The 14,983-nt window shown below is 41.8% G+C and overlaps 1 protein-coding gene across 5 annotated transcripts in view; it reads left to right on the top strand.

Moving 5' to 3' along the window:
• NBEA (neurobeachin) overlaps window positions 1–14,983 on the top strand; it is an 843,583-nt gene that overhangs the window by 741,213 nt on the left and 87,387 nt on the right. For all 5 annotated transcript variants that reach the window (XM_077806446.1, XM_077806437.1, XM_077806454.1 and 2 more), the window contains one exon: window positions 9,596–9,715. In XM_077806446.1, the coding sequence (XP_077662572.1) occupies window positions 9,596–9,715 (120 nt within the window). The remainder of the gene's footprint in view (window positions 1–9,595; window positions 9,716–14,983) is intronic.

The following is a 14,983-nucleotide window of genomic DNA, read 5'->3' on the forward strand; positions in this document are numbered from 1 at the left end:
ACCTGCCCTCCTCCCCTTTACTTCAGAATTCTCCATAAGGGCTCTGCAACAGAGAAGGATTTGAGGGGAGTTCGCCCATGCAGCACCCGATAGCCTCTAGGCAGACCATGAGGGAGGGAGAGCACATGTGCCGGCTCAACGGACACTGCTACCAAAAATCTCCGATTAGAGGCAAAGGGGCGCTGATACTCCTACAATGGAGCACCTATAGGGATACACATCTCGAAGAACCATCATCACTGCATAACATGAGTAACTTCCTCTTATTGACTGAATGTACAATACACAAAGAAGTACTCACTTCTTATATTAAGCTACTATCTAGTCATTATTATTATAGTTGTTGTTTATTTAGCACTAACCAAGAAAGAAGAGGGCCAGGTACCTGCCTTGATGGTCTTGCCATATAAATCTGACAAGTAACATAGTGAGAAATAATAAGACCATAGGGAAGAGAAAGATGAAACAAGGAGAAAGAATGAAAAAAAAACTGCTTGCAGGATAGTGTTATTTTCAAGGATTAAGATAATTATTTTGTTTCATGATTTTCTCTTGTTTTAAAATACTTCAATGTAGTTATATGTTAGAGAGGGGGTAGATAGTGCCAAAGAGGAGACCAGTGATGGCAATATAGCCAAAATAAGTGAATTTTGAGAAGTATTTAGAGAAGAGAGAGCACATAGGGATGATAGAGTATTCCCAGCACAGGGAATGGCATGCCAAAAAAAGAAAAAAAAAAGCAGTCATGAATGGAAGGAAACAAAGGAAGTGAAGGAGAGAGGGGGCAAAGTGAAAAGGGAGAAGAGAAGGAAGAAACTCAAACTGTGATCAGAGTTCTCTATAGTGTGGAAAGCAAGAATAAAGACTTTGGAACAGTTGTGTAAAGAGATAGTAAAAGGGCATTAGGACTATGGGGGGTAATATGGTCAGAATGGTAATTGCAGAAGATGATTTTGGCTGTAGCAAAGAACCAAGGAAGAAGAGCTGTAAGTTGATAGATAAGGGATAAAACAAAGGTTTACTAGTTAGGACATAGAGGAAATGGTGGATTTGGGAGCTGGTGATAAGATTTGACAAGAGTTTGTGAGGCAAGAAGACTAGGTAAGAGTGAAATATACCAAGGAGTTTGCAGTCTTAGGTCAAGGAGTGTAAATGAGTTGTCTGTGGTCAAAGGGAGTAAAGTTGAGCTCAATTTGTAGATTGAGAAATTGGCAGGGCACCAGGCGGAGATGTTGGAGATACAGGATTACACAGAAGGGACAAAAAGAAAAGGAGTACTTGTGGCACCTTAGAGACTAACCAATTTATTTGAGCATAAGCTTTCGTGAGCTACAGCTCACTTCATCGGATGCAGACAAAGGGGAGAGAGAGAGAGAGACCAGTGAATGTGGTAGCTAAATCCATGGAGCAGAATGAGTTGCCCAAGGAATGGGTACTGTGAGAAAAAGAAGAAACAAATGAGGGGGGGAAGGAGGAGGAAGAGGAATTACCAAAGTGTGCTGGGAGCTAGGTGGTCAAAGTAGGAAGAGAACAAAAATGGTACAGAGTAGAAGAAACCTAGGGAAATAAAAGGAAAGAAAGAAAAGAGAAGAGGGATAGATCCACCGTATCAAAGACTGTATGAGAGGTTGAGGAGGGCGTGTATAAAGAAGCAGGTAATTACTACCGTGAAACTGTGATTTGTGGGCTTCAGATATGTATTGGGACTTCTGGTCTTAGCAATTTGCATGCAGAACATAATAGTTTGGGTTTTATTTATTCTTTTTAGGTATTATTCTTAATTCATTTTTTGAAATGGTAAGTGTTCTACTTGTGTCCTGTCTATTATAACTTCTTCCTTTCTGGCACTGACAGTAGCAATCATGCTCCCCTCAAGTCAATTCAAAACAATGTTGTTAAAAAAATCTCTCTAGCTCATCACTGTGACAATCACCCCTCTCTGCATTCCACCACTGGTTCACCCTTCTCTAATACATTGGACTTTTCTTACTTTCAGTGCCTTTCAGATCTTGTCCCTGACTCTATCCACTCTTATGGTGTCAGTAGCTTTCACCTCCATTCTGCTACTGATCCGAACCTTCATTAGATGCCACTTAAGAGCAACCCTGATATTAACAACTTCCAGTCAATACCAGCATTTTGTTGTGAACTAATCCCATCTTTAGTGACTTTAGTGTTAATGGCATACAGATATTGGCAATAGCATGCAGCTTATGGGAAGTTTTGGAGGAAGAAAGGCCCCAGCTGCAGGCAGGTTTGCAGCCAGGAAAGGAAGCGGTGGGATGTGCTTTCCCTGGCTACAGCCCTGCAAACCTGCCTGTGCCCTGGGACTGCACAGGAGATAAGGCGCTGGAGCACCCACCTCCTGCCCAATGAGGGAGCCCTGGACAGAATCTTGGCATTGTGGGCTGGGAGGGGAGGCTCTGGGCAGTGCAGCAATGGGGAAAGTGGCTATAGCCTGGGTGTCAGGGCTTTCCACAGGGCATGGGGTTGCTGGGAGCCTGCAGAGCTGCACAGTATTTCTCCCCACTGTTGTCCTACCCACAGGGAGAGGCACTGTGCAGCTCTATAAACTCCCAGTGACACTGCTGCTGCCCTGGACAGTCTCTCCTTCTTGTGGAAAGGCCCTGTCATCCAAGCTGCAGCCTCTTCCTCACTGCTGCCCCACCCACAGGCAGCCCATGAAGGCAAGTCCCGGTGCTTCCTTCCCTGGCTGCAGCCCCGCAAGCCTGTCTTGCACTTATTGGGCAACTGTCAGATAATGGCAACTTTTTGCTGGAAACCAAGGGGTTGCTAATAAGCGGAACATATTACAGTGAAAACAACTGCCCCGGGTACGTCTTAAAATCTTTTGGTATGAACTCTGGGACACGTCATCTCATCTCCCAAGAACACTCTAAAAATTGATACAGCTTAAAGGTCAGTTCAGCATGATGAGACCTCATCAGATGTGGACATCCACTCACGAGAGTGGTACAGCTGACCCAGAAACTCTCCCAGGCCAAGATAATATAGAATAAAAGTTATACAATTAAGAATTGTTAATGCTAAACAGAATAAAAGCAGTTAATGTCTAGTTAACCTCTATTTAAACTAATACATTGTACATTTTAGACTGCATTCTGATAATAACCTAGAGTTTTCCTATCTACTCAAGCCAAGGCTTACTTCAGCTAATGCAAGGTGTTATGGGATACTTAGTATAAGTATACAGGATTATAACAAAGGTACAGGCCAATATGGGCTTTATAACTGCTATACTAATGCATCATAATATGTTTACTTAAATGCTTGGAATATATATTGTGGGTAGTGTTAACAGCATAATATGTATGTATGCTAACCATCATACATTAGTCAACACTATAGAGCGTAATAAAATATCGTTTTTCAAAAGCAACTATTAAAATAAAATGATTAAATTAGTAAACTTTCTAGTAATTACAAAGTGAATTACTGTAGTATTGTTCAGTTTAATGGAGACTATTGGACCACAGTGACAAAATTAGTTCATATCTTTATATATGAAATTATTAGTTAACTTAAGAAGCATTTGTTATTCAAAGGGGAAAAAAGCACAGCCTAAAGTGGTTGTGAGAAATAGCAATATTACCCAATATGAAAATCTGAAATATCCAGACTTCTGTTGGGTTGAATGTCAAGATGATATTGCCTGAGATCTATTGGCCTTGAGGAACAACAATCGTGATGTTCACCAAAACAAAAAATCAGACATAGTAGAGCATGCATTTTACATACATCCTGAGAGTCTTCAGTGTGGCCATGAATTTCAAGTGTAGCCTTGGTTCTTTTTGTCTGCTGGTTTGCGATGGAAGGTAGGTTTGGTTGGTTTCATGGAAGAAATTTATGGTTTCATAGAAGAAATGTTTGGCCATTTTGAAGATATTTCCAGATGATATGATTATGATTAAATCTATAAAGTGCACTTCGTTAGGAGCACATGCATCCCAACTACTAAGGGGCATGAAAAAAAACTCATAGGTTTGCGTGGGTAACTCTTTCCCTGTTACTATGTTCCTCCTCAGTCTGTCATTCTCCAAAAACTGAAACAAAGCTGGTACAAATCTCCATCACAGAAGTATTGATATTTATAGTACGCCAAGCACCACAAAGTTATCAGCTAAGAGTTTCCAGCACTGTATTTGAAGCCAGACTGTCCTACAGCCTAATTCAGTTGTTTGTTTTTGTGAGACCTCTGTCTAAATATTTTCATAGACTTTGTGCCATATAAGTTATCTGCTTCAATAAAAATGTACAGTAACGTAAAAACAAAGGAAGTGCAGGACATTTGTTTTCAAACTTCTATCCTGTGATACTAGATCTTCCTGTTTTGTTCCTTCAGCTGATTTTTGAAGTCTCCTGGCTTCTTTTTTGTGTTGTTTTCATTAAAATGTAAATATATGCTGTAGTTAGGTGATCTTGAATAGAGAGTTAACTAACCTGACAATAGATTTCAGAAAAAAACAACCCACCAGCTTTACAGGTACATACTAATAGTATAATAAAAATCAGCCCAAGTTAACACAATTTATGGACACATTTCAATAAAATCCATTACTCAGTAGGAAATACATTGTGATGACCATTGAGATGATGAGATAAAAAGTTTTCCTTTCCCAGGTCCACAGCCCTGTTGTTCTCATTGGAGCTGATCTTTAACCTGCATGTTCTTTTCATATCTGACTGTGGTGGAAAAGTGCCAGTTTGTGTGAGTCTATCTTAGAATATGTGCACCTATGGTGTCATTGGTATAATACAATGGTGCAAGTTAGCTTTAACACACAGAGACTCCCCAGATAGTGATCTCGCCTTCAATATGTAATGCAGTAGAACAGATGTAGACATTAAAATTTTAAATTTCTGCTTTATAATAGTTGATTCTTACTAGTAAACAAATAAGACAGGGTATTTGAAAAAGTTAAAGATCTGATCCAATATCCATTGAAGCTAATAGGCTTTCAGTTAAACTGAGTGGATATTGAATCAGGCCCTAAGTCAGTAAGAGCATCTTTAAATTCCTCATATTGTACTCACAGTAGAAAGTGTACAACAATAGCCTATTCAATAATCAAAAAGAGTGCATATGTGTGATGTGGACAATATACGTTAACTTTTTAATGTCCTGATGTTTGTGTGTATAGATTTGCAACCTTAGTACATTAAAATGGGTTGCACTGTGTTAGAAAGGGAGATATAGGATTTTGAAAGTAAATTTTGTTGAGCTCCACAGAATTGCTCAGGATATGCAGGTAACTGAAAGGCTGACATTAGAATGGATTTTAAATGGCGGGCCACAACTTTATTACCTTAACGCAAGATACAGGTGATGTACACTCACCCAACTCTCACACTAGACATGTAACTGTGTCCAATGGAGTTTTATGGGACTCCCACCATACAAGCAATAACTACAAATCCTAGTCTTCTTTGCCCCAACTGTACCTCCATGATGCTGTGAGGAACTGTGTTAAAGGAGTGTTACTGAGGTTGCAGAGTCAAGCACTAAACAATTAGGAAATGCCAGATTAATGGTTGCTGATGCAACCTTAATTTGGCCCTTTTGTGTGTCCAGTCTGTGCACTGAATGAGGCCGGGGACCTGTGGAAAAAATAGCATATGATCATGTACTTAAAGCGTGAGCTGAATTTAGGTTGTAGTGGTCACCACAAACCTGCAATTTCCTAATTTTTGAGTACTTTATGTTGCAGCCTAAATAATATTCTTTTAACATACTTTTTTACATGTAATTTCCTAGGTAAAAATAATTTCTATTATGTATGACTGTAACAGTCCCTCAGCGCCCTTTATTATCAGTGTGGTTTGAACTTTGAGCCTTCAGCACTGTGGCAGACTTCTACCACTTGAGCTTCAGGACTTACTACATTAGCTGGCAGCATGAAGAAGCTGTTATCCTAGCATAGGGGGTTGGAGCACTGGTGCCATATGCTAGGTTCAGAGGGTGGACAGGGGGAGCTCGGCCTGCCTCTTTTTCTCCCATTCCCAGACATGGGGGCTCTAGTCCTTGTGCTGCCCTCAGAGGTGGGTATGAGTTACTGGGACCATGTACTGGATCTGAGAGATATGGGGATACAGGGGATCCTGGTGTGGCTCTCTTACCTCCTTCCAACCAGGAGTGGAGGAACATCTGTCCCAAATCATGTCCCTGTGTGGGAGATAGGACACTTGGGCAATGCCTGGGTCTGGGGGATGATCGGGTAACCTGCCCCAGCTCTCTCTCTCTCTCATCTCCTCATCCCCGGGAATTGTGAAAGTGCATGCCACATGAGATGGGATGCTGGATCCAGGGAAGGGGTGATGTCATTGAAGGAAGCCCACCCTGGCTGTTTTCTTCCTACCCCCACACCACAGCTGCTCTGGCAGCTCTCAGGCATTCACAAAGATAGGTACAACAGAATATTCATAGCAGAATAACATAACAGGTCACCCTGTAGTGCTCAACTATTACAGGTTTAATCCTTGACTGTGAATTTTCTTGCTTTTGTATATTTGTCTCAGATGCTTAAAATAATGTCATGGAATTTTGGATTAATGTTTTTACATAATTTACTGTAACTATATCATATTTCTGGCTTCTGCTTTTTTTTTTTTAATCCATCAACTGCTTCGGATTTCAGCATCCATCAGTAAACTGTTTCCCAATGGTCTTCAAATCAAATTAAAGTATAAATGTAAAAAAAAAAAAATAGGCTGGGGCTTTTAGAAAGCAGGGTTAATAAGATCTAAAGTTCACAGGGTCAATAGGATGGAAAGTGGCATAGTTTGCAAAACTTGCCATTGTAAGTATTACAGAATGCTTTTTCAATTGTAAACCAAAATAAGAATGGTCTTTAATTAAAACATGTAATGTGAATCCACTGGGTACTTATTTCATACATGAAGGTCTCCAGGTAAAGCAATCCAAAGTGCTCTGATGGACACATCAAAGTTGAAGTTGCCCTCCCAAGTTTAACTCTGTTCCTATCTGCATTCTGATTGTCTGGTGTTATGACAATGCTCAGCAAATGTGCCAGTGTTGAATATTTTTTATCCTCACTTTAATATGTGGGAGTCAATTTTGTCAAGGTCCAAATTTTTTGGTCAAGGTGTAGTCAAGGTCCAGACTCCAGAGAAAATACAAAAATAATAATGAAAATAATAAGTAAATAAAAAGATTTCAGGGTCCGTTCAAAAGTATCTGGCACTTCATATTTGGCCCTTTGGCTACCCCTGCTTTAATATGTGGTTCTCTGCCTCATTGTCGCTTCCTGTCTGACTCCCACAGTAACGAGGTGGGAAATCCTCTGGACTATTTACTGTGCAACATGTATTAGGGTCCTGAAACCAAAACAGTATGTGATTATTTTAATTCAGACTTTATTGGGAGCTTCAAAGTTGCATGGACAAATATGCATGGGTAAACTTGCCATTACTAGGGTTTAGAGTGCCTTTGCTCTGCAACCTGCATTCTTTTAATGTCTTTTTGTGTGTGCATAATTTCCTAGGCATTTAAAAAGAGAAAAGGATAGAATTAAAATTCCATCATTTGGAATTATTTGCTAGACAGCAGGAAGAATATCGTATCCTATACAGTATAATGGGTTAATATACTCATCTTCACAGACACTGAGGAGTAAGGCCAGGCTCCCAGGCTGAGAACAAGTAAGGAAATCTTCATCCTTGTAGCTGTAGCATCACACTGGGATGTCATGTTGAATTTGAGCCCCCTAACAGTTATCTACTATCACACCTTTTGAGAATTAGTGCTTTCTGGGTTACAGTCCTTTTTTGTAAAAGTGTTTAAATTTAATAGTTGCTATTTTATCTGATGGTTGATATGACACAAATCAGAGGCACAAACAATAAGTGGGGAATTAGGAAGGTTAGGTTACACAGTGACTTAGTTATACACAAGACTTGTTCTGATGCATGTTCCACAGCATAGATTATGTACTGATAACAAATAGAGCTAAACCAGGGGCAGGCAAACGTTTTGGCCTGAGGGCCGCATTGGGTTTCGGAAATTGTATGGAGGGCAGGTTAGGGGAGGCTGTGCCTCCCCAAACAGCCAGGTGTGGCTCAGCTCCTGCCCCCTATCCACCCCCCTTGCTTCTTTCGCCCTGATGGATCCCCAGGACTCATGCCCCATCCAACCCTCCCAGTTCCCTGATGGCCCCCCCCAGGACCCCTCCCCCATCCACCCCCCTACTCCCTGTCCCCTGACTGCCCTCCCCCGCCACCCCATCCAACCCCTCCTCTCATTCCTGATTGCCCCCTGGGATCCCTGCCCCATCCAACCACCCCTTCTCCCTGGCCCCTGCCCACCCCTGGAATCCCTGCCCCTGACTGGCCCCCGCCATCCCATCCAACCCACTCTCTCCTTCCTGACTGCCCCCCCGGGACCCCTGCCCCCATTCAACCTCCCTGTTTCCTGACCTCTGGCTGCCCCAACCCCTATCCACACCCCCACCCCCTGACCACCACCCTGAACTCCCTGCGCTCTATCCAACCGCCCCCTGCCCCCTTACCGTGCTGCCTGGAGCACTGGTGGCTGGCGGCGCCACCCAGCTGGAGCCAGCCACGCCACCATGCAGCACAGAGCACCGGGTCAGCCCGGGCTCTGCAGCTGCACTGCCCCAGGAGCTCCCAGCCCCGCCCCGCCGCCCAGAGCATTGCGCCAGCAGCACAGTGAGCCTAGGCTGCAGGGGAGGGGGCTAGCCTCCCAGGCCAGGAGCTCAGGGGCCAGGCAGGAGGGTCCTGTGGGCAGGATGTGGCCTGCGGGCCGTAGTTTGCCCACCTCTGAGCTAAACCCTTCGTAGCATATTTCTTGAAGATACAGAATCCTAGTTTGGTAGAGTGTATCATAGCTGTTCAGAATAACATAATATAAAAAAATGATGGCATTCATTCATTTATTTTGATTGTTAGTGTCCTTCCTTGGCTCTGAGTTATTTATCTTTATATTTCACTCATTACCATGAACAAAGAATCAATATTTCATAGAACAAAATAAAATCCATACCTCATTCAATCAGCTGCCCCAAAAATAACAATAAAGCCAGACCCCCGCCCATCTTCGTAACCTGTCAAAAGCGTCACCATATCTCCACCCCCAATCCTACCAACTGAGAAGAAAATAGGCGTAGACTGTGGCATTATATGAAAATAAAAATTGTGTAGGTGCTTTCATGTGATCTAATTTGAATGCACAGTCTTGTGCTGTTCAGACCAGGCATAGTAATATATGTAACAAAGAGAGTGTTTATGGTGATTTCAATGGAAGTCATACCAGAGCATACCTACCTGCCAATTATCATGGCAACAGTAGTCTTATGACAGAGTATGCAATATTGTATCCTTCCATTCCAGCAATCAGATTTGTATGGTGCAAAATTCATTACCAAAATAATTGTGTGTGTGTGTGTGTGTTTGTGTGTAAAATGAGATGCCAAATATTATTCTACTCTTATGTTTTCATTTTAAACTTTAAAATTTCTCATATCTCATTAGGAAACTGCTGTGTGATCCATTCTGCTGTACTGTTGTGTTACATGTGTATTAATTTGTTTGGTCATAGGAGCCCTTCACAACATTCTTTCTTAATGCAAATGATGCAAAATTTGACCATCCAGATCGAACCTTCTCTTCAGTGGCAAGATCTTGGAGAAACAGCCAAAGAGATACCTCAGATGTGAAGGTAGGTTTAATTTTACATATATTAATTCATGTAATGTGTTGTGTTACATAATGTGGAGCTGTAGTTTATGCATTTTCATTAATGATGTTTTGTTTCACATAGGCTTATAGAGGCTTTTTTATTTAGTCCCTTTATATAAAAACCCCATATATTATACATACTTTAAGTAGGTGACTGTTAGAAAATACTGTTGCCATAATAGAAAACAGTCAACGATTATATGATGTTGAGGGTTTAAAAGTTGTTTTGTTTCCACAAAAAAACTGATCTAATTCAGAATATGAAAAAAGCCCAATAAATTGTTCTTTCCTGCTGTTAACTCAATATTTGGCCCAGTCCATAAAACGCAGCAGAAATTGGATTTGACCTTAAAGTGTCATATTGTTATAGCTTGCCTAGCTCTGGGTTTGCATTGCCTGGGGCAATTAATAAAGCATTAATGACAAGACCCATTTAAAATGTAGGCTTTTTTGTACAGCTTTAGCTTTTACTTGACTGTGCCTGGGGATATTATGCAACAATACGCATTAGATTAACCAACATCTACACAATATACAGAAACAGCTGGAGAGCAGGGTAATTTTACTGTTGTTATTACTTACCTATTGTTAAATACAAAGGGTTATTGTACATATACATGGGACCTTGTCAAAAGGAAGCCCATATCTTCCAATATGTTAAACAATAAAGATCCTTTCCTGATTCTCATTTTCTCTAGTAATAAGGTTGCATTCAAAAGCTGGAGCATCCATATTAATTGTGCATGCTTTTCTTTTTAAAGCAATTTTAAAAGAGGTTTTATTGTTCCATTACTGCCACTGAGATTATTAAGTATAAACACCAAGATTACATTAACATTAGGAATCTGAATTGACCTGACAAAACAAAGGGACTATAGAGTTGCTATTCTTTTTTTATTCTGGGTTTCTCTTTGTGTGAACATTACAAGTGTCTCAGAAGAGTTTGTGATCTTATATACCATTTGTTCTGCACATCTAGGTACTACAACATTATTTATTAATTGGATTTCTGCCTTAACTTGAGGAAACAAATATACAATGAGATGGAAGAGGCTTAGTTTATTTATGTGTGTTCCATGGACATCTGTGATGTTTTACATACTGTATAGTACAAAGTGAGGAACTCAGTGCCTGTTGGGTTGGAATTTCAAATGAGCTTCTTCTGTATAAAAATGTGTAGCAGTTTCTTCAAATTTAAAGTGTGTTTTGCTTTTGTCTTTTCAACTAAACCCGGCCTAAGTTGACTAAGTTCTCAAATATTTCACTTTGCACAGTTATGTTTCTTGTTCTTTGTGTGTAACCTTGGGCAAGATATTTTCTGTGTCTCTGTTTCCCCACTTGTGATTGGTGATAGAGACCTGAAACATGTTGAGGTCAGAAACACTTAAAATACTTTTATGGTACTGTCCTGAAGCATGAGTTTATATTTGCCTATTCATTTAAGTTATTATCAAAACTGACCAGATGTTTTCATCCCTGTAAAGAGCAGGAACAGGGTATATAATGTATATATAACTTCCACTTTGGTACACCATTGTACTGGGGCATTCCAATCAGTTCTCTTCTCAGGAAGTTCAGGGAATAAACTTTGCTATGTTTTGAGATTCAGGTTACTTCACAAGATTTGAGAGATGTCAGTCTGAACTGATGAGTTTGGGCCACACAAGTCATTCAGTCTTGTCCCCAGCAATCTGGCTGTCATTCAGTTATGGAGGAATCCATCCCACTAGATCACTGTAGAAGGAATGCTTCCCATAATGTCATCTTAGTACCTCTAATGTATATGACAGTCAGAAGGCTAAGTCCAAGAGACTTTGCCACCAAGATGAGAGCTACCTGGCCGTGGTAGTAGTTTGCATCCAGATTGTGAAGCTGCAGCCAGACTCTTCACGAGAACCGATGATCAAGCTCTCTTCTTTGAGCAGTGTTCCTGGGGTGCTCCCCTTCATATGTGCATGTGCCTCTCCTGATCAGAATTTTTTTTGTTAGCAGAGTCTCTTTGGCTCACGCATGCATCCTATACATCCTTGAGCCATGCACCAAGGCTGTATTGGGCTTTGCAGGTGAATCATTCTCAGGTTCTTCTGAACTGCCTTAGTCAGATATGAAGTCTTAGCGTGTCTGCCTTAAGTGTGCCTTGGCTAGAGTTCTTGTTTATAGTATTAATTTAGCATAAGATAATTAATAGTTAGTGGATAGTTAAATAGTGAGAGAATTAACTTTGTTCGTCTCCCTCCCTTCAGGGATCCTTACCTGCCTGGCAGGACATGCCCAGCTCTCCAAGTTTCAAACACTGCCTTCTCTTACTGGGAGGCTATCTCAGTAAGCAATGGCCACTCTAATTGTGTCTGCTGCCTGAGAGAGTCTCACATGTCCCAGAAGTGTAACTTCCACCTGGCCCTTAAATCCACAGAAAGAAAGAACTGGGAGATCAAGTTGGGGCTGCTACTGATGGAAAGTTCCCTTCACCCTGCTTCAGAATCATGGCAGGAGACCCCCTGAACACCTGTTTTTGGGCAGATCAAGCGCTCCTTTGACCTCACCTCCAGTCTCCCCTATGAAGGGGAAGACTCTAGAGATACCAGCACAGGCTCTCAAGAAGAGGAGCTCTGACTCCCTTCATAAGGAGCCTGTTTCCAGAAGACCTCAGTCCCCCGCTAGCTTGATGGGCTCAGAAGCCTTGACCTCTCAGCTCAGTACCATAGAGGAAAATGATTTCTCTTGGTACTGATGGGGCTGGAAGGTTCTGGAGCTTGAAGGACAAACAGAGCTCCAACTGAGCCTCAGTACCATCTACACATTACAGGGAAGGTAGGGATAAGAACTCGACCAGAACCATTGAGCACAGCTCCATCATCAGTACCTGCCAAGTCAGGGCCCTTGGTATCATGCAAACAGAAACATCAGACACCATCGGTACCAACTTTAGTATGCTGTAAATCTACGGCAGTGTCTGCTGCAATAACCAAGTAGACGACTATGTTAGTACCAGTCCTCCATATGGTACAACTGGAATTTAGGTGCTTGAAAGACTTGAAATTGGCAGATGAACCGGAATTTCCATGGTTTGTAGGTACCAAACACTTCCTAGTACGAAGATTCTAGTTCCGAGGCTACCATCACTCTTTGGTACCACCGGATTCACCAGCATTTTCTGCCGGTGCCTCTCCTTCCCGTTTGAAGATACTGAGGAAGAGGAAGGAGACCTCCCTTCAGTCTTGTCTATTGTTGTGCAGGGTTCCCCTACACATCTACATTGGAACCCACTCTTTGATACCAATGGAAAAGACTTGTGGACAACAGCATGGGTGGTGAGATCAACCAAGGATGCCACCCCATCTCCCATATGGGCCCCTGCATGGCCATATAGGTGTCCCTGAGATATGTGCAGACAATTTGCCAGACCACCAGCTCCAACAGAGACATTCAATCCTCTTCTCCTCAATAGAGATCACAGCACAAGGAGACATTTGAGGAGCAAGAGGCTAGGGCAGATAAAGAGGCCACCCCTCAGATTCCTGTCTGATCATCATCATCACAATTTGAGGTGGTCATGCCTCCACCACCAGTTATGGCCAGTGATTTCCAGCCATTTCAGGACCTCATTAAATGGGTTGCAGACAGTCTTTGAATAGCAAGAATCAAGGATTTGCAATACAAGTTGCTTGACATTTTACAATGAGAAGCACCATCTGGAGCTGCATTACCTATTAACGAGGCTGTCCTGGCAAAGACTCGCAAAGACTGTTAGTCAAACACCTGTTATGGTTCTGCCTACTTGAGAACAGGTGGATAAAAATATTTTGTCCCATCCAAGAACTCCAAATTCTTATTCTCCCACCTCCACTTAATTCTATAGCGATGGATGCAATTAACGAATAAGGTAAGCAAGTCTATCCCATATGACTATGACCAAAAGTGCTTGTACCTCTTTGAACAAAAGTCCATGACCTCGCTATGCTAGATCACAAATTATCAAGTGATCTTGGCTAAACACAATTTCACAAATTACAGTAAATTTTTAGCTTTTATTGATCATCTTCCACAGGAGCAAAGGGAACAATTTTAGGCCATCATCACTGAGGATCAGTTACTAGCCAGATCGTTGCTTCAAGCATCCTTACATGCTGCAAGCACTGCAGCCTGATTCATTTCTATGTGGTAGTTATGTGCAGGACATCATGGCTCCAACTCCCAGAGTTCTTGAGAGAAGTTCAGAACACTGTAGAAGACCTCCCCTTCAATGGTCTGAAGCTATTTTCAGAGACCATGAATTAATTTTTTCACACATTAAAATGTACTATCTCTGGTTTTCTACACACCTAAGAATAAAAGAAGATTTAGCAGGTCACAAACTGCCCAGATATCTTGCTTGGTTTCATTCTCTGGGTTTCATAGACCCACCGAATCCCCGTACAAGAGACACAAGTTCCAGAGGAAGAGAGCTGCCCATCCTCCTTCAAGTACCCAGGTACCATCAAAAAGTTTTGATTCATCAGCCAAGGGTTCAAATCCTCCCACATCTCTAGTTCAACAGCTGCACCTTTTTGCCTACCTCCCCCAGTATAGAGACTGACTTTCCCATTTCCATCAGGCATGGAAGTGGATCACCAGAGACATAGAGGTCATAACATTAGGGTACACCATCCACTTTATGTCCCTCTCTCCATTCCATCCCCCTTCAGGGACCTTTCTCACGAGCTTTCACTGAGACAAGAAATAGACTCCCTGCTTCAATTAGGACCATTAGAGTTGGTCCAAGCTCTTCAAAAGGGAAAGGAGTTCTATTCAAGGTATTTTCTTTTGCCAAAGAAAGAGATACAGTGGAGACCAATTTTGGATATAAGACTACTAAACGAATTTATAAAGTCTCAAAACTTCAGGATGGTGATGTTGACAGCTATCATCCCTTCATGAGAGGCAGGAGATTGGGTTTTGGCCCTCAACCTACAAGATGCCCATTTCCATATAGTGATACACACATCTCACAGAAAATAGCTACACTTTGCGATAGGCTAAGATCATTTTCAATACCGAGTACTTCCCTTTGGCCTCTCCTCAGCTCCATGGGTGTTCTCAAAGGTCTTAGCGGTAGTAGCTGCTTACCTTTATCAGGAGGCAATTTTAGTTTTCCCATAATTTGTTGACTGGCTGATCAAGGGCCGATCATATGAAGCAGTACTGTCAACCACTCAGATAGCCCTTTCTCTTTTCCTGAAATTGGGTCTTCTGCTCAATGTAAGAAAAT

The sequence above is a fragment of the Eretmochelys imbricata genome, chromosome 1 (genome assembly GCF_965152235.1).
Source record: "Eretmochelys imbricata isolate rEreImb1 chromosome 1, rEreImb1.hap1, whole genome shotgun sequence".
Classification (NCBI taxonomy): domain Eukaryota; kingdom Metazoa; phylum Chordata; order Testudines; family Cheloniidae; genus Eretmochelys; species Eretmochelys imbricata.